General features: G+C 38.4%; 1 protein-coding gene across 3 annotated transcripts in view; it reads left to right on the top strand.

The window, feature by feature from the left end:
• The first annotated feature begins 1,481 nt into the window (after window positions 1–1,481).
• Window positions 1,482–23,498, top strand: part of ATRNL1 (attractin like 1) — an 849,703-nt gene continuing 827,686 nt past the window's right edge. For all 3 annotated transcript variants that reach the window (XM_059173087.1, XM_059173089.1, XM_059173088.1), the window contains exon 1: window positions 1,482–1,898. In XM_059173087.1, coding sequence (XP_059029070.1) covers window positions 1,600–1,898 — 299 coding nt within the window. In that variant the 5' untranslated portion in view covers window positions 1,482–1,599. The remainder of the gene's footprint in view (window positions 1,899–23,498) is intronic.

Genomic DNA, 23,498 nt, shown 5'->3' with positions numbered 1-23,498 from the left:
TACTGTCTGCTCCTCGTTGGTGGGGATCCCATTACATTGCTTGTAACTCGAGTATACATGGCTGCAATTTGTGTTCGGCTTCCTTTCTCAAGGGTTGAAATAGGCTTTTTAGAGAAGGCACGAAAGTACAAAGCAAAAATTTCAGCACATGCCATCAAATCTTGGAAAGTCATCTAAAGGAGGAAAGATTGCCGCTGAGAAAGGAAAAACGGCTCTTTTCTGGGCATCGTTTCTGCTCTTCTGAAAAAAAGCCCAGATGTTGCAATATTTTTCAAGGCAGAATATTGTCCCAGATGGAGGAGGAAACACTGACAAGCAGAAAAGGGAGATACCTGGGGTTCCGAGGCAGCGCGGGGAAGGGGTGGTGCGCCCCGGGCTCAGAATCTTGGAGCTCTTTGTTGGGGGCGGGGGAGTCATCATTTCGGCGGAAGAAATGGCTCCCCCTTGGAGAAGTCCCCACGCGGCCACGGCTCCCCGACCCTCGCGGCCCCTAAAACCCCGCCCCTCCCAGTTCTTGCGGACCCCACAGCGTTCCGGACTGCGGTGCCTTTAAGACTTTTGCCTGCTGCACAAGCTCAGCTCTTTGTGTGTTGTTGGAGTTTTTCTAAGAAAAAAAGAAGAAATAGGCAGGAGGATGGGGCGGAGGAAGGGGAGACGCGGGGGGGAAAAGCGCTGCACTTTTGCAGCTGTAGACGGCCGACGGGAAGGGCTGCTTTTTTGCTGAAGCTGCGAAGCCGGCCGGGTCTGCTCTTTCGCTGGTGGGGCTCAGGGGGCGCGTGGCGCGAGTGGGGCCCTGTCCCCCCCGCGCGCCGAGGGGAAGGGCACCGCGGGCACGCGGGCCACACCTGGGGGGCCAGTCTCGCTTCAGCTCGCGGGCCGGGCCGGGTGGGCGCGCGCGGGGGAGTCCCCGGTCCCTGTCAGGGCGGGGCGAGACCACAGCGCAGGGCCTGTGGGGGGGAGCGTGGGCACGCGCGAGTGGGGGCAGGCGGCCTAACGCACCGCGGGCTCCAGCCGCCACCCTGGTGCCCGGCTGACGGCAAAAGAGAGAAGATGGCTGCTGGGGGGCCGCTGGCCGCCGGCCTGGCGGTGCGGAGCTGAGCCCCGCTTCTCGAATTCCCCTCCCGGGTTGGGCGCGCCCACCTCGGGGCTCCCGCGGGCCCCCGCCTTCCCCGGCGCGCGGGGCCGGAGCCCAGGCAGTTGGCGCGAGCCGCGGGCGAGGCGGGGCCGCGCGCGGGGGTCCCCTCCCCCTCCCGCAGGTCCCCTCTGGAGCGCTCCGCGCCGCCCGCGCCGCCCGCGCCGCCCGCTCTCCGCCTCCGGCCCGGCCCGGGTCGCCGCGGCGGTGGGCTCCATTTGCCGAGGACAAGGTCAAGAGACCGAGAGGCGATGCCCGAGTGCGACTGCAGGGGGCCGAACAGAGGCGACGGCGACTGGGATCTGTCCCTCCAGACCGGGGAGCGGGACTGGGGCAGGCGCCGGTGAGGAGGAGGAGAAGCGGCGGCGGCGGCGAGGTTTTCTCCGGCCGAATTGCACCCCCCGCCCCCCGAGCATCGCTGTCCGCGCCCGCGAGCGCAGCCCGGCCGGTCAGCGGCGCCCGAGAAGATGGAGCCGGGGGGCCGGGCCCGCATTGGCCCCCCGCAGCCGGCGGCCCCGGGGCTGTGGAGGGCTCGGCCGGCGGGCGGCGGCGGCGGCGGCGGTGGCGCCTCCTCCTGGCTGCTGGACGGGAACAGCTGGCTGCTGTGCTATGGCTTCCTCTACCTGGCCCTCTACGCGCAGGTGTCCCAGTCCAAGCCGTGCGAGAGGACCGGCTCCTGCTTCTCGGGCCGCTGTGTCAACTCCACCTGCCTCTGCGACCCGGGCTGGGTGGGGGACCAGTGCCAGCACTGCCAGGGCAGGTTCAAGTAAGTGTCTTCGCGACCCCGCACCTCAGCCCTGCCCCGCACGGGTCGTGCCCCCTCCCATCCTCTGCGCCCCCGCCCTCAACGCGGCCTCGGGTCCCAGCGCTGGGAACCGCCCGCAGCGCGCCGCCTCCCTGCAACCCAGGCGCCCCGGGGCACTCGAAGCCCTCGTGATGGTCCAGGTGTCCGCAGCGGCTTCGGGTCCCCCGCTCTTGAGCATTTATTTCCATACTCAGTTACGGTGCCAAACACCATTTTTGTTAGGTCACTGTTTTTTAATAAAAAATGCAAGTAACTCATGAAATACTTGAACACTGCGAAACATTCAAACAATGCAGAAGTGTAAAGGTTAAAGTTACGGGCTACCAGTACCTCCCTCTACTCCCATCCTAGTCCTCTCTAGAGGTAACCACCGCGAACATTTTAGTTTATTTAGTATGATAATTGTGATCCTAAGAGTTTATGATGGGCTTACTCTGTGCCAAACACTGTTAAGCGCCTGACGTGGATTATCTCATTTGTCCCTCACAACTCTGTGTGTTCCTAGGATGATTATGCTGGATTTACAAAGAGAACTCGAGGCAGTGAATTTAAGTCATTTGCCCAGGATTACACAGTACTAAGGGCAGAGTTCTTCCAAGTCAACTAGCCTAACTCCAGAATGTTTACTTTTAGCCAATATACTATGTCGAATTTGCTACGGTAGTTTTGATTGGGAATACAAGAGTGACTTTGGGTAACATAAAATGATGAACTATGTGGGCTTTTTTAATGCAGGGAAGGTAATGGGTTTTTCGAACTGTTTATTTCACTATCAGCTGTTCTGTGAGAGCATCACTTTGGTTTTTCTCTGAAGCTCAAGGCCCTGAGGAGTTTGCTTTACAACAGCAAGGGTACCCTCCCCCTATTGGCTGATGTTTATTACCTTCCTGCCTGATATGAGAAGAAATGGGTGAATTGGGGGGAGCAGCAAGGAATAGTTGAGGTAGCCATCTGACAATTTGCAGATAGCAGTCACTGAGTCAACTTCTTAGATTTCTAGATAGTTACTGTGAAATTTGCTGGCTGTTTTGCGGCTCTGGAATTACACTATGTAGATTCCGGATATTTATTGTCAGGATGACAGCAAAATCTCAGTGAAGTGTCTCCGGCTCTAAGGCAAAGGTAGGAAGTATGGTTCACATTATTAATGGATTATAGGAAAATGTCCTGAGAGTTTTAAATACAGCATATTTTCCATTTATTTAAACTATTGCTAATTTAAACCATGCCCCTTAAAACTTGTGAAACTATTTTTTAAAAGGGCACTTTTAAATTTTAGGTAGATCCTACTATTTAAATTAATTTACAGTGGTTTTTGGAAGTGAAATCTTAAAATGAAGCTTCATGAAATTCATTTATTTCAATAGACTGAAATGTTTTCTTGCTTCCTAATAAATTAGTATAATACTGTAGTTTCTTGATACTTTTTTTAATTTGAAAGAGGTGTTAATTAAAAGTTTTATAAAGTGTTTCAAGATAAGGAAAGATATCTTATTGAATTGTGCTTGTTGGTAGCCCTTTTTACTTAAGTGTTTTGAAGCTTTGGCTATGACAATTACAGCCAGCCTTTTTATCAAGCAAGAATTTTGAATATATAAACTGGCAGCCAACAATGAATGAAGCTGCATCAGTTTTTTACCTCTTTCTGTAAGTAGGAAGATAACCCATTGTATGTATGATTTAGGGATTTTGGCCTTTTTGTGGATTTGGTCTATTTATCTAAAGAGGACAGAGATTGCTATGATTTTGAGAGGCTCCTTTCTACATTTTATGGTAGTGGAACTTGTTAATCAGCTAGCTAGATCAGCAGCCTGCAACCTCACTAACAGATACTGTCTCAGTTAGGAAAGATCACAGATCAAGTTAAACTATCTTAATAACATAAGATGCTGTTCATAAACTTTACACATTAGTGAGTAAAATAGAAATAGCTTCTTAAATATACTTAAATAACAGTTAACCCTGAATTACTCATTGAATATAAATCATTTCCTTGGAAACTTATTTCCTATGATTCATTGTACTCTATTGGTAAGTACTTTTTCATTTCTCTGTGGAATACAGGCTATTAATTATAGTAAATATAACTGGTACTATTCCGTGTTTTATGTATATTCTTAGGGGTAAAATGTGGTATTTAATGTTAAAGGGAAGAATCAATTTAGAAGAAAAGAATTCTTCATGGTAAAGTATATGCTAAGCTAAAAAACCTGGTGATTCACAGACCTGGGGATAAAAATATATGTATATAAAAAATATATGTTTATAAAAAATAAAAAATTTAAAAAAAAAAAAAAAGGTTTATTTGAGGATGGTGGCTACTGTTATTCAGCAGTTGAAGGAATAACAGTGGGAAAGACTAACTGGAAATTCTCACTTCATTAATTATCTTGAAAATCTTTTACTAAGCTGAAGGATAGTAACCTAGCAAACAGATATAAAAAATGATCAATCTTGGTAAGCAGGTGTCAAAATTAATTGGCTGGTTCCATGGTAACTTAGTTTTTTTCCTACCGTGGGGATTTCACTAGGGAATAAGAGAATTCTTCAAATGGTTCTTTAGAATGTAAGATTGATGGTAGGTGGGTGGGGGAATGCAGAAGCAAATATGGTATCAAAAGTGGTACTTTAGTTTTCTTAGCACTGATTTCCATCTTCAGTTTCTATTTAAAGAACAAAACACTCAATTATAAGCCATTTCTCACATAGGTAAAAATGAATACTTATCTTTGGCTAAAACTAGGCTGAAGGGTTTGGGACTGAGAATCAGAAAGGACAGTGCCAATATGAAATAGAAGAATTAAGGATGTAATATATGCTAACTTGGATTCTATTTATTTGAATTAGGCTAGTATAACATTAGACTAGAAAACATTTTACTATGAACTTTATTTAAATGAATGACATTCTCTTTTAGAAAGTAGGTCTTTAGAATTATTTCTGTAGAGTAATTGAGATTTATATTTATATAAATTTATATTTTGTGTTCAGACTTGGACATTTTCTTGCTAATGTGAAATAGGAAACTATGACTTCTAGTTTGTAAGCAAAATAAACTACATTAATGATCTGAGATTGGAAAATATCTCCTATTGTGAACAATTTCTAAATGTAAATTTATTAAAATTTTTATTGAATATTTTTCTAAAATCATTTTTACATCTTATTATATGTTTAATGTGTATATAGATTTTTTCAAACCTTTTAGATTAGTCAAATATGGATACCGAAATTCTCGCATATATAATGGAAGTATTCTATTTCTTCTGACAGCCCGAAAATGGGGATATAATAATGAGGAACTTCATTGCTATTATACACAGAAAGGGGCAGGGTTAAATATGTAAATATGTTTCCTTAGCTTTTGGTAAGAAAACACACATTTCAATCCTTTCTATTAAGACTAGGAAAACTGTCAGTAACTATAAAGTTGGACTGAATGCTCCCTGACCTCTAGTCTGTATTTTTTCATTTAAAATTTTAATGTTTTTACCCATAAATTTTTAAAAGTTTTTATTTAAATTCTACTTCATTAACATACAGTGCAGTATTAATTCCAGGCGACTAATACAGTGATTTGACACTTCCATGTAACACCAGGGTCCTCATCCCATCACCTATCTAACCCATCCTCTCCCCACCCCCTTCTGTAACAGTCTTATTTATTTTATTTTGATTGATTAATTTTTTTAGCAGGAGAGAAAGAGTGTGTCGGGGTGGGGACAGAGAAAGAGGGGGTGATAGAATCTATTTTTTGAAGGTTTTATTTATTTGATAGAGAGCAGGAGCTAGCTGGTGTTGTGGTGGGTGTGGAGGGGCAAAGGGAGAAGCAGAAGCAGACTCCCTGCTGATCAGGGACCCTGGGATCATGACGTGAGCAGAAGGAAGATGCTTAATCCACTGAGCTACCCAGCCAACCCAAAAGAGAGAATCGTAAGTGGGCTGTACGCCCAGCAAGGAGCCCATCGTGGGGCTTGATCTCATCATACTGAGATCTTGACCGAGCTTCAGTGAAGAGCCTGTTGCTTAACCCACTGAGCCATCCAGGTGCTCTAGTCTTCTTTATTTAAACTAGGATTATAGGGGCACCCGGGTGGCTAGGTTGGTAAGCATCTGCCTTTGCTTTGGCTCAGGTCATGATCCCAGGGTCTTGGGATCGAGTCTCACATCAGGCTCCCTGCTCAGTGGGAAACTTGCCTCTCCCTCTGCCCCTGCTGTATTCCCCCTCTCTTTCTTTCTCTGTCAAATAAATAAATTAACAAAATCTTTTAAGAAAAGGGGAAAATAAGATTATAATATGTAATTATATCCATGGGTTCTTTTTATGTTATTAAAACAATTACAGAGTAGAAATTTAAAATTAGAGTATTTCTAAGACCTAAATTGATAAAGTAAGTTACGTGGAGTAACATGATTTTCAAAGATTTTATTTATTTATTTATTTGAGAGACAGAACGAGCATGAGCTGGGGAGGGGAAGAGGGAGAGCAGGATCTGGTGGGTGTGGGAGAGGGGCAGCAGGAGAGGGTCAAGTGGACCCCCAGCTGAACATGGAGCCATCCCGGGCCTTACAACTTTTCTGTGTGGTATGTAGTAGTATCTCATTGTGGTTTTAATTTGCATTTCTCTAATGAGATGATGTTGAGCATTTTGTCATGTGCTTATTTGCCATCTGCATATCTTCGTGGTGAGGTATTTGTTCAGAACTTTTGCACACTGGGGCGCCTGGGTGGCTCAGTCATTCGCTGTCTGCCTTCAGCTCAGGTTATGAACCCAGGGTTCTAGGATGGAGCCCTGCATTGGCCTCCCTGCTCAGTGGGAAGCCTAATTCTCCCTCTCCCATTCCGCCTGCTTGTGTTCTCTTTCTTGCTTTGTCTCTGTCAAATAAATAAATAAAATCTTAAAAAAAAAATCTTGGGAGCACCTGGGTGGCTCAGTGGGTTAAAGCCTCTGCCTTCTGCTCAGGTTGTGATCCCAGGGTCCTGGGATTGAGCCCGCATCGGGCTCTCTGCCCAGTATGGAGCCTGCTTCCTCCTTTCTCTGCCTGCCTCTCTGCCTGCTTGTGATCTCTGTCTGTCAAATAAATAAATAAAATCTAAAAAAAAAAAAAAAAAAAAAAGACCTTTTGCACATTAGAAAAAAGATTTTTTTTTTCTTACTATTCATTTTTATGGGTTCTTTACATGTCTGGATACTAGTTCCTTTTCAGATACATCATTTGCAAATGCTTTTTCCCGGGCTGGGGTTTTCATTCTCTGAACAGTGTTTTCAAAGAACACAACTTTTAAATTTGATAAACTTCAGTTTATCTTTTTCTTTTATGAAATTTACTTTTGGTTTCGGATCTAAGAAACCTTGGCTTAAGTCATAATTTCTCTTTAATTTTTTTTCTAGAAGTTTTGTAATTTTAGATTTTACATGTAGGTTTATAGTTCATTTTGAGTTAATTTCTGTATATGTAAGAGGTATGGATCTCTATGGATCTCAGTTCTTTTCTTTTTCTTCAGGGCCATTTTAAAAACACTATTCTTGGGGCCTATGGTGGTTCAGTTGGTTAAGTGTCTGACTCTTGATTTCAGCTCAGGTCTTGATCTCAGGGTGCTGGGATTGAGCCCCACACTGAGCTCTTCTGCTCAGCATGGAGTCTGCTTGGGATTCTCTCTCTCCCTCTTCCTCTGCCCATTGCCCACTCTCTCTGTCTCTAAAATAAATAAATAAAATAAATAAATAAATAAAATTAAAAAAAAAAAAAACAAAAAAAAAAAACAAAAAGACTCTCCTTTCTCTGAGAAGTCACTTTGTATCTTTGCCAAACTCAGTTGTTCACATTTCTGAATTCTCTGTTCCATTGATTTCTTTGTCTATTTGTACATCAAGACAATAACCTATTGATTATTGTAGCTTTCTAAGTCTTCACGTCAGCAAGTGGTAAGTCCTTTAATTTTGTTCTTTTTAAAATTATTCTGGTTATTCTATTATTTGGTTATTCTGGTTCTTTGCATTTCCATATGAATTTCAGAATCAGCTTGCCAATTTCTACAAAAAAAAAAAGCCTGCTGGGATTTTACTTTGGATTGTGTTGAAGCTGTAGATGAATTTGGGGGACAGTTGATGCCTTATTAACATGGAGTTTTCTGACTCCTGAACCTGGTATATCTCCTTTTGTTTAGGTCTTTTTATTTATTTATTTATTTATTAAAAAAGATTTTTATTTATTTATTTGACAGAGAGAGACACAGTGAGAGAGGGAACACAAGCAGGGGGAGTGGGAGAGGGAGAAGCAAGCTCCCCGCTGAGCAGGGAGCCCGATGTGGGGCATGATCCAAGGAACCTGGAATCATCACCTGAGCCAAAGGCAGATGCTTAACAATTGAGCCACCTGGCACCCCTGTTTAGGTCTTTTTAAATCTCTCAGCAGTCTTTTAAAATTTTCAGTGTACAGGTTTCACAGTGCTTGTTTTTTCCTTAAATATTTCACTTTTTTTGATTATATCCTTTTTAATTTTGATTTCTGATTGTTGCTATTATATAAAAATACAACTGTTTTTGTTTATTAATCTTATACCTTTCAATCTTGCTAAACCATTAATTATAGATTTCTGTAAATTCCTTATGATTTTCCAAGTAGATAATTGTGTTGTTTGCATATAAAAATACCTTTGCTCCTTTCTTTACAATCTTGGTGCCTTTTCTTTTTCTTGCCTTCTTTCACTGGCTGGAACCTCCATTGCTGTGATCTATACATGGGATGAGAGTGGTCAGCTATATGCTATTCATGATTTAGGGGGACAATATTTTAATCTTTAAGCTAAGTGTAATGTTTCTATAAGATTTTTATAAATCCCTTTTATCACATTGAGGATGCTTCCTTCTGTTCCTAGTTTGATAAGAGTCTATTGGAGATGGATATTGGATTGTGTTTTCCGCATGTGTTGAGATCATCATATCATTTTTCTGATTGTTCATTGATATTATGAATTCTATTGCTTAGTTTTTAAATGTTGAACTAATGTTAAATTCCTGAGATGAGGACCATCTGAAATGATATATTTTCTTTCTTTATATATTATTTGGATTCGATTTAAAATTTTGCTTAGAATTTTTGTGTATATGCTCATGAAGGATATTGGTCTGTTAGACCAATTGGTCTATTAGAATCAGTGTAATGCCAGCCTCACAGAATGAGTTGAGACCTTCCTGTTTACTTTGCTGGAAGAGTTTGTGTTGAATTGGCATTATTTTTTCATTATGTGTTTGGTAGAATTCACCACTGAAGCCCTTGAGGCCTGGAATTCTCTTTAAGTCCAGATTCAATTTAATTAATATAAATTTCTTTGACTTAGCATATTCAACTACAAGTTCAATTTATATAATATATATATAAAATTTGTTAAAATTTATTGGCCAGAATATTGCCCATCTTGGGAAGCATTCCTTGTGCTTGTGAAAAGAATGTGTGTAATGGGTAGAGTATTCTATAAATTTAAGTTAGCTTGAGTCGATTTCTGGTTTTGTTGGTTTTCTAAAACCTTTCTGATTTTCTGTCTACTTCTATTAGTTATTGAGAGGGAGGTATTAAAATCTTCAATTATAATTTTGCATTTATCTATTTCTCCCTGCAGTCTTATCTGTTTTGCTTCATTTATTTTGAAGCCCTGTTATAGTGTATGAAATTTTATATCTTCTTGATAAATTGACCCCTTTTATCATTATGAGATGACTATTGAAAAGATGATCTGGGGCGCCTGGGTGGCTCAGTGGGTTAAGCCACTGCCTTCGGCTCAGGTCATGATCTCAAGGTCCTGGGATCGAGTCCCACGTCGGGCTCTCTGCTCAGTGGGGAGCCTGCTTCCTCCTCTCTCTCTGCCTGCCTCTCTGCCTACTTGTGATCTCTCTGTCAAATAAATAAATAAAATCTTTAAAAAAAAAAAAGAAAAGATGATCTTTTTTTTTTTCGTGTCTTTGTACCTTTGTTGAAAATCACTTGGGTAAGTCTATCTCTATATTTGTATCTTGATTCACTTCTGTTCCTTTGGTTCATATGTCTGTCTTTTTGAGAGTCTCTTTTTTGACTATTGTAGCTTTGTAGTAAGTCTTGAAATTAGATAGAGAGATTCCTATAAGTATTTTTATTTTTGAGAATTCATTTAGTTATTCTAATTCATTTGCTTTTTCACATTTTAGAATCTGTTTATCAGTTTATCATTTCAAACACTGGGATTTTAGGTGGTATTGTGTTGACTTGAGATCATTTTAGGAAGAACTGACATCTAAACAATACTGACTTCTCCAGTCCATTGACGTGATATATTTCTTCATTTATTTATGTTTTCATGGATTTCATGCATAAGTATTTTGTAGGGATATATATATATAGATCCTACAGGTATTTTGTTAGATTTATACCTAGTTTATGTTCTTTGATGCTATTGTAGTTGATACTGTTTCTTTTAATTTCACTTTCTATTTGTTCATCTTTATTATGTGGAAATAGAATTGATTTTTGTATATTGAATTTGTATCTTGCCTGCAATGTTGCTAAACCCACTTAGTTTTAGTAGCTTATTTGATTTGCTGTTATTTTGTTGAGGATTTTTGCTTCTGTGTTCTCAAAGAATAGTACTTTATAATTTTCTTTTCTTGTAATGGGTTTGATTTTCTTGTCATAATGATTTTGTTTGATTTCTTATCATGCCCTATAAAATGAATTAGAAGGTACCTCTCTTCTTTTTTCTGGAAGAATTTATGTAGAATTGGTATTACTTTTTTTCATCAATGTCAGTAAAATTCATCATCATTTAGTTCTGTGTAATACCCAGTGTTCATCACATCATGTGCCCTCCTTAATGCTCAAATGGACCAAAGAAAGATCCTGGCCCTTTCTTTGTGGAAAGGCTTGCAACTATGAATTTAGTTTTTAAATTAGATGTAAAGACGTTCATTTACTTGGTTTCTTTTTGAGTGCATTTTGGTAGATTGTCTTAGATTGTCCATTTCAAGTTTTCAAATTTGTGAGCATAACATTTGTACAGTGTTCCCTTATGATTTTGAAGTCTGTGGCATCTTTAGTAATATTTCTTCCATTTCTGATATTGGTAGTTTACATTTTCTTTCTTTTTTCTTGCTTAGTCTGGCTAGATATTTATTGGTGTTATTGATCTTTTCAAAGAATATGTTTGGTTTCATTGATTCCTGCTATTTTTTCTTTTGTTGTTATTTTCAGTTTCATTGATTGTTGCTTCCTTTGGTGTTAATTTTCTTTTATTCTAATTTCATAAGATGAAAAGTTCACATTGTTAATTTGAGGTGTGTCTTCCTTTCTAATGAAAGTTTTTTAATGCTGTTTGTGTTCTTCTAAGCACTGCTTTGCTGCATCTCACATACTGATATGTAGTGGTTTCATTTTTATTCAGTTCAATATACTTTCTGATTTTCCTTTAGATATTCTCTTTGGCTTATGTAGAACAATTTTGTTTAACTTTCAAATATTTGGATATTTACCAAAGACTTTTCTGTTACTTATTCCTAATTAAAGTCCATTATGTTCAAAGGACATTGCTTGTATGGTTTTAGTTATAAATTTATTAACACTTGTTTCTGGGGGCACCTGCATGGCTCAGTTGGTTATGACCTTTGGCTCAGGTCATGATCCCAGTGTCCTGGGATGGAGCCCCACATTGGGCTCCCTGCTCTGCGGGAGGCCTGCTTCTCCTTCTCCCACTCCCTCTGCTTCTGCTTATGTTCCCTCTCTTGCTGTGTCTCTGTCAAATAAATAAATAAAATCTCAAAAAAAACTTGTTTCTGGAAAAAAATATGGTGTATTGTGGTGAATTTTTACATTTGCAATTGAAAAGAATATATATTCTTCTGTTGAGTGAAATGTTACAGAAATCTCAATTAGGTCATGTTGGTTGTAATTGTTCACATATTCTTTATCCATACAATATTCTGTCTAGTTTGGTCGATTACTGAGAGAGGAGTGTTGAAGTCTCTAATTGTAACTGTGGATTTGTCTGTCTCCTTTCACTTCTGTCAGTTTTGCCTGTGTTTCAAAGTTTTTTTGTGGGTTCATATACGATTAGAACTGCTGTGTTTTTTGGTGAGTTGACCCATTTATCATAGTATCATTTTCTTCCTCTTTTTCTTTGGTAATTGTTTCTGCTTTCAAGTCTTCTTTGATATTAATAGCTACTCTATTATATATACGTATTTCAATCCAATCTAGTTATCTCTTTCTATCTGTTTATTGAGGCTTTTTACATTTAATGTATTTGGATATATTTTGGCATTCTATTTTAATTTGCTGTTGGCCCTTTAGGTATATGTCTTTTTAAAAAAACTTAAGTTCAGGGTGCCTGGGTGGCTTGGTGGGTTAAGCCGCTGCCTTCGTCTCAGGTCATGATCTCAGGGTCCTGGGATTGAGTCCCGCATCGGGCTCTCTGCTCAGCGGGGAGCCTGCTTCCTCCTCTCTCTCTCTCTCTCTCTCTCTCTGCCTGCCTCTCTGCCTACTTGTGATCTCTCTCTGTCAAATAAATAAATAAAAAATCTTTAAAAAAAAATTTAAGTTCAATTAGCCAACATATAATACATCATTATTTTTGGTGTAATTTTCAGTGATTCATTAGTTGTGTATAAAACCCAGTGCTCATCACATCATGTGCCCTTCTTAAAGCTCATTACCCAGTTACCCCATCCCCCCACCCAACTGCCTTTCTCCAATCCTCAGTTTGTTTCCTGGAGTTAAGAGTCTCTCGTGGTTTGTCTCCCTCTCTGATTTCTTCCCATTCAGTTTTCCCTCCCTTCCCCTATTGTCCTCTGCACTGTTCTTTATGTTCCACTTATGAATGAAGCCATATTATAATTGTTTTTCTCTGATTTATTTTGGGTATATGTCTTCATATTATGTTTTAGTGGTTATGCTAGTATGTTAGTAATTACAGTATGCATACCTAACTTTTTATAATCTATTCAGAGTTAATATTATTTTTCTTCAGGTAATAAGTTTTAGAACTCTATTTGTCCATTTATCTATCTCCACTGACCTTTGCTATAATTGTCATATACATCACATCTATTTGTATGGCAAACCCTATTAGATAAAGTTATAAATTTTGCTTTCAGCAATATATATATTTTAAAGAATTAAGAGGAGAAAAATTGTCTTTTATATTTTCTCAGATATCTTCTCTTTCTTTTGCTCTTTGCTTATCGCTAGAGAGAAATTTCCTTGTAGGGTCATTTCCCTTTAGTGTGAACCACTTTTTTGGAAGGGTCCATTTCTTTTCAAACATGACTGTTGCTGATGTATTTTCTTAAAAATTTTTTTGACCTAACAATACCTTTATTTTGCCTTGTTTAGTGAGGGATTTTTTTTTTTTTTTTTAATTTGTCAGAGAGAGAGAGCACAAGCAGGCAGAGGCAGAAATGGGCTCCCCGTCGAGAAAGGAGCCCTATGTGGGACTCGATCCCATGACACTAGGATTATGACCTGAGCTGAAGGCAGCCACTTAACTGACTGAGCCACTCAGTGAGGGATATTTTTACAGGAACAGAGTCCTAGGCTTTCAATTCTTTTCTTTCAGCATTTTAAAACAGGTTGCTCAATTTTTTTCTGGCCTTTCATGGTTTCTGATGGGAAGTCTGCAGTCATGCTAATTGTTTTTCTCCTATGTATATAATGTTATTTTTCTCTAGCTGCTTTCAAGATTTTCCTACATTTTTTGTTTTAAGCAGTTCAAATTATGTATCTGGTAGGTTTTTTAAAATTTACCATGAGTGGTAGGGTTTATTGAGCTTTTTGAATTTATATTTATGTCTTTCACCAAAATGGGATTTTAGAAAAACCATTATTTCTTTTAATATATTTGCAGTAGTCTTTTTTGTTTCTTCTTCTGGGACTTCAGTGACACTAATGTTAGGTTTTTGATTTAGCTACACAGGTCCTTGAGGTTCTGATCCTTTTCTTTCTTTTTTAAATCTTTTCTCTTTCTTCAGATTGTGTTATTTCTTTTGAACTATCATTGGCTTCACTGACTATTGCCTCTGTTATCTGCATTTTGCTTTCGAACCCATCCAGTCCGTTTAAAATGTAGGATGTGGTATTTTACATTCTTAACCTTTCCGTTTTGTTCTTTTTGATGATTTTTCTTTCTTTGATGAGAATGTCTCTCTTTTCATTTCATTTTATTGTCTTTACCTTTGTCTCGTGGCATCTAGTTATAATAGTTAATGTCTGTCTGATGATGCAAATTTTTGGATCTTAGGATTTTCTGACATCCATTGATTATCTTTTTCCTTGAGAATTGTGTATATTTTCCTAGTTCTTTGTATGTCGAGTGATTTTTGGATTTATTCTGGACATTATCAAGGTTATTTTGCATAGGTTATGGATATTGTATGTTCTGGGGAATGTTGATTTATTGATCTATCTATTTATTTGTTTATTTTTATTTAGTAAGCAACAAATCAGTTAGGTTCAAGTAGCAAATTCTCTGTCATGCTTTCTTAGGGCAGTGAATATAAAGCCTTTGGATCTGAATGCACGCATGCCACTCAGGTATTATTCTGAGACTTGTGCAGTATTTTAGTTTTATTTCTCAGATCCTTCATTAAGCTGCTTTTGGGTCTGTTCCTTGTATGGGCTGCTCAGATTGATTCTGAGTCTTATGTGGGTTCATACACAGAATTAGGGGATTTCCATCTTCAGCAATCTGTTACTTGGGACATCTTGCATACTCTGGTAGCAGGGGTACTTTTTCCCAGCCATTTTTAATGGAAAGACAGAATTTCTCCTTTAAGAGTCCATCTGTATGTGTATGTATTGCTGCCATTCTTAAGGTTTGCCATCCTTTTCATCTCTATGGCCATTGTTTTAGTAAAGTCCTGAATTTTTCTCTACTGGGTTGTTGCAGTAGCTCTTTTAATTCATTTTTCTTCTAATTTCCCCCTTGCTCTTCTCTTCTTTATTGCTACCAAAGTTTGCTTCCTAGAATACAAATTTTATTATATCTCTTCTTTTCCTGAGAGCTAGAATATTTAAAGCAGTGACTCTTAAGTTTTCTGATGACAAATCTATTGTCATAGATTCTTGTTTTCTAGCTAATGTGTCGTTTTCTTCTGGCTTTCCTTATTTTTTTCCTTTTAAATTTTCAGAAATTTGCTTATGCTATGTGTGGGTCTGGAATTCTTTGAGTTTTTCTTGTTAATTGCTCTGCAGGTTTCTATCTTTTTCAGAATTTGTAAAATTTTCTGTTACCATTTTTTCAGCTACACTCTTTCTTCTTTCCTTTGACCCCAATGAGACAAATATTAGATCTTTGTTACTGAATTCTAGGTCACTAAAGCCCTATTCCGTCTGTTTTCTTTCTATTCAGGTTGGATAACTTTTATTTATCTATCTTTATGTTCATTGATTCTTTCCTCTGTTATTTCCATTCTGTTATTGGGCCCATCTTGTGAACTGATACAAAAAGTTTCATTTATTGTATTTTCCATTTTATTCTTTATGTCTTCTGTTTCTTTGCTTGAAACTGTATTTCTATATTTGTTTTGAAAGTATCTGCAGCTTCTTTTTGTATTATTTTTCTGATAGCTGCTTTAAGATTCTTGATAGATAATTCTGCCATCTTTACCAGAGCAGCAATGGTAACTTCTGATTATCTTTTTCAGATGAGTTGAGATTTTCTTGTTTCTTGGTATGGCAAGTAATTTTGGATTATATCCTGGACATTTTGAGTATTGTGTATGAAATTCTGATTCCTATTTAAAAATTCTTTTTTAGGAGGCAATCAACTTGTTCTGGTTCTGCCTACATGACCTTCACTATTTTTTTTTTTTTAAATATAACAGCTTTATTTAGTTGTAACTTATATAACATAATATTCACCACTTTAAATGGCTCCGTTGTTTTTAGGATATTCAGAGAGTGGTGCAGCCATCACCATATCTAATTTTTGAAATTTTTTTTAATCATCACACAAAGAAACCCCATTTCCATCAGCACTCATTCTGTATTTCTCCCACCCAACAACTCCACTAATCAGGTAGCCACTAATTTGCTTTCTGTCTCTGTGAACTTGCCTCTTGTGGACATGTTATATAAATGGGATCATATAATGATTCCGTCTTATGTCATGAGTTTCTTTCACATAGTATGTTTTCAGGCTTCATTCATGTACCATGTGTCCATTCCTTTTTATTGCTGAATAATATAACATTGTATGGATATTCTACATTTTGTTAATTCAGTTATCAATTATTGGACATTTGAGTTGTTTTTACCCTTTGACTATTTTGAATAATGCTGCTGTGAATTTTTGTGTACCAAATTTTTGTGTGGACATAGGTTTTCATTTCTCTTGGGTATATATGGAGGAGTGTGCTTGTCCATTTTTGTGCTGAGATTCGAATGCCAGTTTAGTTTCCAAAGCCTTGGTTGTACCATTCTGCTCTGCCCTGTTTGTCTGCTCCAAAGAGACCATTCTGAAATGCAGGTGATATTCCATACCATAGTTAAATTCTAAAACTTTTTTGCTTTGTTGGTTGAGATCTATTTCACATATGGGCTACCTGAGGGTGTACCCAGGACTTCATACACGGATTTGAAAGATCTCCCTTTTCATCATCTTCATCTTTGTGTAATCCCTTTCCCTTCTCTAGTTAGGAGGATGAGGGGTGCTGACTCTGCTGTCATTTGCATAGTGCAGGGTAGAGATGGTCTACCCCAGGATCTCTGCAGCTGCTGCAACCCAAGTGATGAGCATCAGGGCTGCCGCCTCCTTGCTGGCACTTATTTAGTGCATGGCAGAGATCACTGAGGGACCCTACCTCCACATTTTCTCCCAGTGGGGAGGGGAAGGTACTTCCTATTTTTATAGGAAACATGTAAAACATTTTTTTTTTAAAGCACCGTGTACATTAAGAACTCTCAAGTTGATTCTCTGTGTCTCATAAAAGAGTAGAAACTCTAAGAGCATTTTCCATGTTTTGATATATTTTTTATATGAGTTTTTGTAGGCAGGGGGTGTTTAGCTTTTACAAAATTCTCAAAAGTGATCTCAGATCTCCAAATGGTAAGAGTCATTGTATCATAGGAAAGAAAGTCAAATAATGGTCACCTTATATGTATAGCTTGAAAACTTATTTTTTCAAGACATGGAATAGTCTCAAAAGTAGTTTTTAAATATATTTTTTTAAAAAGCTTAGGAAGATTATACAGCAAGGATAAAAGATTCTTCCTGTTTTTAATTGCTCAAATAATCCAAACATTTACATCTATATTACACATAGAAACATATAGATACAATGTACATTTATATATATTTACATATATTACAAATATATTTATATATTATGTATATACATACATATACCTGATGTATTTCTGTAAATACATATCAGAGTGATGGGGAATACTCTATATTCCTCTATGTATGCATCATCACTTTACATACTCTACTTTTATTTGCTATTTGTATGTTGTCTTTCCCCTTTTATAGCCATATTGTCCACTCTGGCAGTTACTAGCCACATATATCTATTAAAAGTAGTTAAAGTTAAATTTTAAAGGGTCAGTTCCTTTGTTGCACTGGCCATATCTCAAGGGCTCAATAGCCACATGTACTGAGTGGCTCCCATATTGAACAGTAAATATATAGAACTGTTCTATCATTGCAGGAGGTCCTAGACAGCATTGCCTGGAATGTAAGGTCCAGGAGGGCAAAGACGTTTCTTTTACCATGTTTTTCCTCCACTTTTTATATTAACGGCTTTACTGAGATATAATTTATATATCATAAATCTCACCAGTTTAAAGTACACGATTTAATGTTTTTAAATACTTAGAGTTGTGAAACCATAACCATAACTTTAAAACATTTTGTTATTCCATAAAATAACCTGAGCAGTCACTTTCTATTTTCTTCCCTACTCCTTAGCACTAGATTGCCACTAATCTACTCTTTAGAGATCTTTTAAAGTTCACTGTTCTTATCCCCCATGCCAGGAATATTGCCCCATTTAATAAATATATTTGAATCAGAGAATGACTATGTGTACAGTACATAGTCAACTATATAAGTATATAGTTGTATATACTGTAGTCAAAACTATATAAGTATATTTTTATCTGTGACTTAAAAAATAATTTACAGGGTATTTTATATAGGTAGTATAAAATTAGACTAATCTTATACTTTAGATATATGAAAATTAACTTTCATAATGATGTTCCTGAGGTATTTAACCATCCTGAGTTATGAAGACACATTAGCTCCAGAAACTTAGTAATATAGTAAGTGTGGTAAGCATAATTTTAAGAAGATCCTCTTGACTTTTGTCCCCTGGTATTACTGTCATAGTTGTGTTATAAAGCTGAAGGGAGATTATTTGAGTAGACTTAAGTCACATAGCCCTTTAAAAGCAGTTTTCTCAGGTTGCTAGTAGAAGGGAAGTCAAAGACTGGAGGTACAAAGAGAATTTGACATACCATTGCTGGTTTGAAGATGGAGGGGAACATGTGGAAAGGACTGGAGAGTGGCCTCGAGCTGAGAGCATCCTTGACCAATAGTTGTCAAGGAAATGGGACTCTGAGCCCTATAACTCAAGGAACTGAATTCTGTCAACAAGCTGAGTGGGTTTAGAAGTGGATTCTTTTCAAAAGGTTGTAGATAAGAGTCTAGCTCAGCTAGTGCTCATCTGAGTCCACAGGGACTTCTGACTTATAGAACTGTGAAATAATAAAGGTATGTTGTTTGAAGCTTCTATGTTTGTGGCAATTTGTTAACAAAGCAATAAAAAGAAACAAATTCAGGAACACATTTAGCAACAAGTCATTGAAAAAAGGTATTCTTGAGTTTCAGTTAATCATACTGTTTAGTTAACCAGAAAATTAAATTAAATTACTTCCTTAAGCATGATGGTGAATTGAGTTTTATTATTTTTAACAGCAGTAATAATGCAGGATGATTTGTGAGTTTAGTTTTTTATCATGCTTTGTTTACTTCCCTCTCCTTCCTCTCTTTGGTCTGCCATGAATGATGGGAATTAACACTGAATGGTTGGCATACGTTTACTAATTAATATTTGGATTCTTGAAGATGCTTTGATATTTTAGCTATCTGATCTATTTGGCCCTGTTTGATCCACAGGATACTATTCATTCACACCATTCATTTCATTCTGAAATACTATTTGAGCCAAAGGTAACGATTATATCTTTAAGACAGCTGAACACCTAAAAGTGAATAGGAAAAATATAGACAGCTTAAGGCTTAAAAATGATTAGTAGATGTGAAGTCAGTTTAGCCAGAAGGGAAAAAGGTTCTCCTTATTTATTATTAGACGGTAGATGAATTTGAGAAGAAGGATACAATGGGGAAGAGACTGTATGACTAAAAAAATTGCTTGGGTTGTATAGTTATCTCAGTGACTTAAGGCAATGCTGAGGAAAAAAAATGCTTAATAGGCTAGAATCCTCATATTTGGGACTATAATTATTAGAATTTTTGAGTTCAGAATTAGTTGAGAAATAGGCTTTGAAGTTAGATCATTAACAGTTAAACAGGTTTATGGGTGTTAATATGGAGAACATGATTTTTTTTAATTTAAAGATTTATTTATTTGAGAGAGAGAGGGTGCACATGTGCACATAGTGGGGAGGGGCCGAGGGAGAGAAAGTCTTAAGCAGACTCTGTGCTGAGTGTAAAGCCTGATACAGGCCTGAGATCACGACCTGAGCCAAAACCAGGAGTTGGATGCTTAACTGACTGAGCCACCCAGGCGCCTCTGGAGAACATGACTTTGATTCATGTGTGGCCGTAATGGGCTATCTAATATTTCACTTCAAAATTAAATTTACCTGCAACCAGAGGTAAGCAACTGCTGGTCCATGTTTCTGGACAGGGCTCTTAAGTGCTTGGAAGAAAGTAAGCATAATGCATTCCCTCAGCCTGCAGTTGGTGCAGCTTTCAACATCCCGTTTTTTTCTCCTTAACCTTACCAATCAGAAGCCTCGCCTTCTCCATTGAGGAAGAAGGAAGGAGTGAGATATGGGCAGAGAGGTGAAGAGTGTCACTCTAATTAAAATCCCTCCCCATGGAAATATTAGGAATGAGTAATATATTCTAACAATCAGTAAAAAAATAAATAAGTACAACTGAATCAAATTTTTTCAAAATGAAGTATCTTGCCCGGTAACTTAATATCTTCCCCTATGCCTGTAGCCTCTTTACTCAGTATGAAGTCAGCTTTGCAGTAAGCATATTTAACATGGCCAGAAATCTTGAAGTAAATGCCTAATTATAATATTTGTCCAACAACCTGATGTTCAAATATTTGAGCAAAAGACTGCTGAGTACCCGATTGCCTGCTATCAATTCCAATATAACTTATGCACAGTTAAGTATTGACACACAGCAGGTAAAAGGTTAAAATGCTGAAATCTTTTTTGATACTGGTCTTAGTAACCTCTATCCTGAAGGCACTGTTTGGTCTTGGCAATTATTTGAAGCCTGGTTGAGATTGGGAAAGCTATGCAGTGGGAATGCAGTATTTTAAAGGAAGGTTTGATTTGCCAGAGGAGAAATGGTAATGGTCTTCCAGTGGCAGTCCAATAGTAGTCAATTATTTTTCACCCCAAATCATGCAAAGGGTGTGGCATAAACAGCTCCTTCCTCTTCCACTAGATGTGAGAGCTGACGAAGCACATACTACTTGCTACCACTGAGGCCAATGAATAGAGGGATTTTTGTTAGTGTGTGCTGGTGTCAGTCAACTACTGTAGTCAGGCTGGTTAGTGTACTTACACGGGGTAATACCTATTTGGCCAGGATATAGTTTGTTCAAATTTGTGTTAAGTGGGATGGTACCCAAGATGATTTACTGGAATATGGGAAGAAAATATTAGGATTTCTAGTAATGTTATTTTTAATTTTGATTTTTAAAATTTATACTTTATAGTACAAAATATTTATTTTAATTAAATTTAATTTTTTTAAAGTAGGCTTCATTCCCACTCAGAGTGGAGGCCAATGTGGTGTAAGAACTGAGCTTAAATCAAGAGCCAGACACTTAACTGGCTGAGCCACCCAGGGGCCCCTAGTACACAATATTTTAAATAGTACATGTATATTTACAGGTAAATATACATATACTTGAGTTATGTAATAAAAACTTTTACTGGGGGCGCCTGGGTGGCTCAGTGGGTTAAGCCGTGCCTTCGGCTCAGGTCATGATCTCAGGGTCCTGGGATTGAGTCCCGCATCGGGCTCTCTGCTCAGCAGGGAGCCTGCTTCCCTCTCTCTCTCTGCCTGCCTCTCCATCTACTTGTGATTTCTCTCTGTCAAATAAATACATAAAATCTTTAAAAAAAAAAAACTTTTACTGACAAGGGAGCATGTAATTAAGGTTTGAAGACTACTGCTCTAGCAGGTGAGGTCACTTAAATTTTTATTAGGAGTTGGATGGATGGAGAAGGCACACTTAGAAGTGGAGGATACAGGGGCGCCTGAGTGGCTGAGTCAGTTGAGTGTCTGCCTTCAGCTCAGGTCATGATCCCAGAGCTCTGGGATCAAGCCCCACGTTGGGCTCGCTGCTCAGTGGGGAGCTTGCTTCTCCCTTTCCCACTCCCCCTGCTTGTGCTCTGTCTCTCTCTCACTCTGTCAAATAAATAAGTAAAATCTTTAAAAAAAAAAAAAAGAAGTGGAGGATACACAGTGCTCTGTGAAGAAAAAAGAAGAAATGCAAGCTCAACAGTGTAATACAATAATGACTGTGCAGAAAGGAAAAAGAATAGTTAATACCAATGAATATAATCTTTAGGTACTCTTTACTTTGTTTAACTGTATAAACTGTTAAACAATATTTTAATTAAAAACGTTTTTTTTTAAAAAGACTTCCTTATGAGGATGGATTGCAATGGTGACTGTGCATAAAGATTCCCCAAATGGATTCAGCTATTCTTTGAGTAGTTATTGTCAACACTAAAACCATATATTTTTTTTTTTTTTTTTTTTTTAAAGATTTTATTTATTTATTTGACAGAGAAATCACAAGTAGATGGAGAGGCAGACAGAGAGAGAGAGGGAAGCAGGCTCCCTGCTGAGCAGAGAGCCCGATGCGGGACTCGATCCCAGGACTCTGAGATCATGACCTGAGCCGAAGGCAGCGGCTTAACCCACTGAGCCACCCAGGCGCCCCAAAACCATATATTTTTAAAAAAGATTTTACTTATTTATTTGTCAGAGAGAGAGAGTGTGTACAAGCAGGGAGAGCAGCAGGCAGAGGGAAAAGCAGGGAGCCTGCTGAGCAGGGACCCGGATGCGGGACTTGATCCCAGGACCCTAGGACCATGACCTGAGCTGAAGGCAGATGCTGAACTGGCTGAGCCACCCAGGCATACCAAAACTATGTTTTTTGATAAATAGGATTTATTACCTCAGAGACTTTGTACCATTTAAACTACTGATTTTTTTTCTCATTTTTATGATGTTTTAATCAAATTTTATATTCATACCAAGGATAGAGAACAATATAATTGATTTAGTTTTAGTTTTGTTTAACGTTTGTGTTGGTTTTCTTAACAGTCCAGTGTGTTTATTTGATCATGCACTCTAGACTGGGCAGTTTTAGCTAGATGAGACCTTTGCAGACATATAGGCACGTGACTTGCATCTGGACAGGGATTGGCAAACTTCTTCTATAAAATGCCAGTTAATAGATATTTTAGACTTTGCAGGCCTGATAGTCTCTGTAGCCACTGCTCAACTCTGCTCTTGTAGTGTGTTAGCAATCTTAGACATGTATAGACAAATGTGTATAGTAGAATTCCAGCAAATCTTCATTTACACAAACAGGCAATGGGGCAGTAGATTGTGGAGCTGTGATCTAGATTAACATGTCAGTATGGCTCTCAATTCATGAACAGGAGCGCCACAATAAAAAATACATCAGTTGTTCGAAACTTAGAATACATTGTAGAAACAACATTAGGAGTGGCAAGTTCAGTGTCTGTGTTTCTGTGGGGACAGTTTCTGAAAACCTCTGCAGATGGGCCATACTTTGTTTCTTTGTCTGCTTGGTAATTTTTTTGTTAATTTTTGTGATGTGATAAGGCTAGGATTAGAAGCATCTCCCTCTTTAGGTTTTTTGTTTTTGTTTGCATATGTGAGTTGTAGTTCATGATTTTTCTAAACTACTTTTGTAATGCCTGTATTCTTTATTGCATATGGTCTCTAAAGTCTCTGTTCTTTTAGCTTGTGGTCAGCTAGTGTTTTGAGATCGATTTCCTTGAATGCCTGGAGCCAAGGAAAAATGAATAACTCTCTAGTCTTTGCAGATTGACTCTTTCAGGGCACTCCTACAGTTGCATAGCTAGGTTGTTTATGACTCTACCTTAGCCTTAATTTCCTTTTTGCTTTCAGTCTAAAAGTTAACCAGAGGTTAAATTTCAGGTCTTTTGTGAGCATGTAGTCTTCCCTGGGAATGCATGTGGCTCCCCATGTTCCCCTGTATGGGCTTACATACTGGATAGTTTTTCAGTACCCTAATTCTTCAAAGAGTCTCT

This window comes from Mustela lutreola, chromosome 4 (genome assembly GCF_030435805.1).
Source record: "Mustela lutreola isolate mMusLut2 chromosome 4, mMusLut2.pri, whole genome shotgun sequence".
Classification (NCBI taxonomy): domain Eukaryota; kingdom Metazoa; phylum Chordata; class Mammalia; order Carnivora; family Mustelidae; genus Mustela; species Mustela lutreola.
The sequence above is the reverse complement of the archived record's forward strand: the minus strand, read 5'-3'. Positions and strand labels throughout refer to the sequence as shown.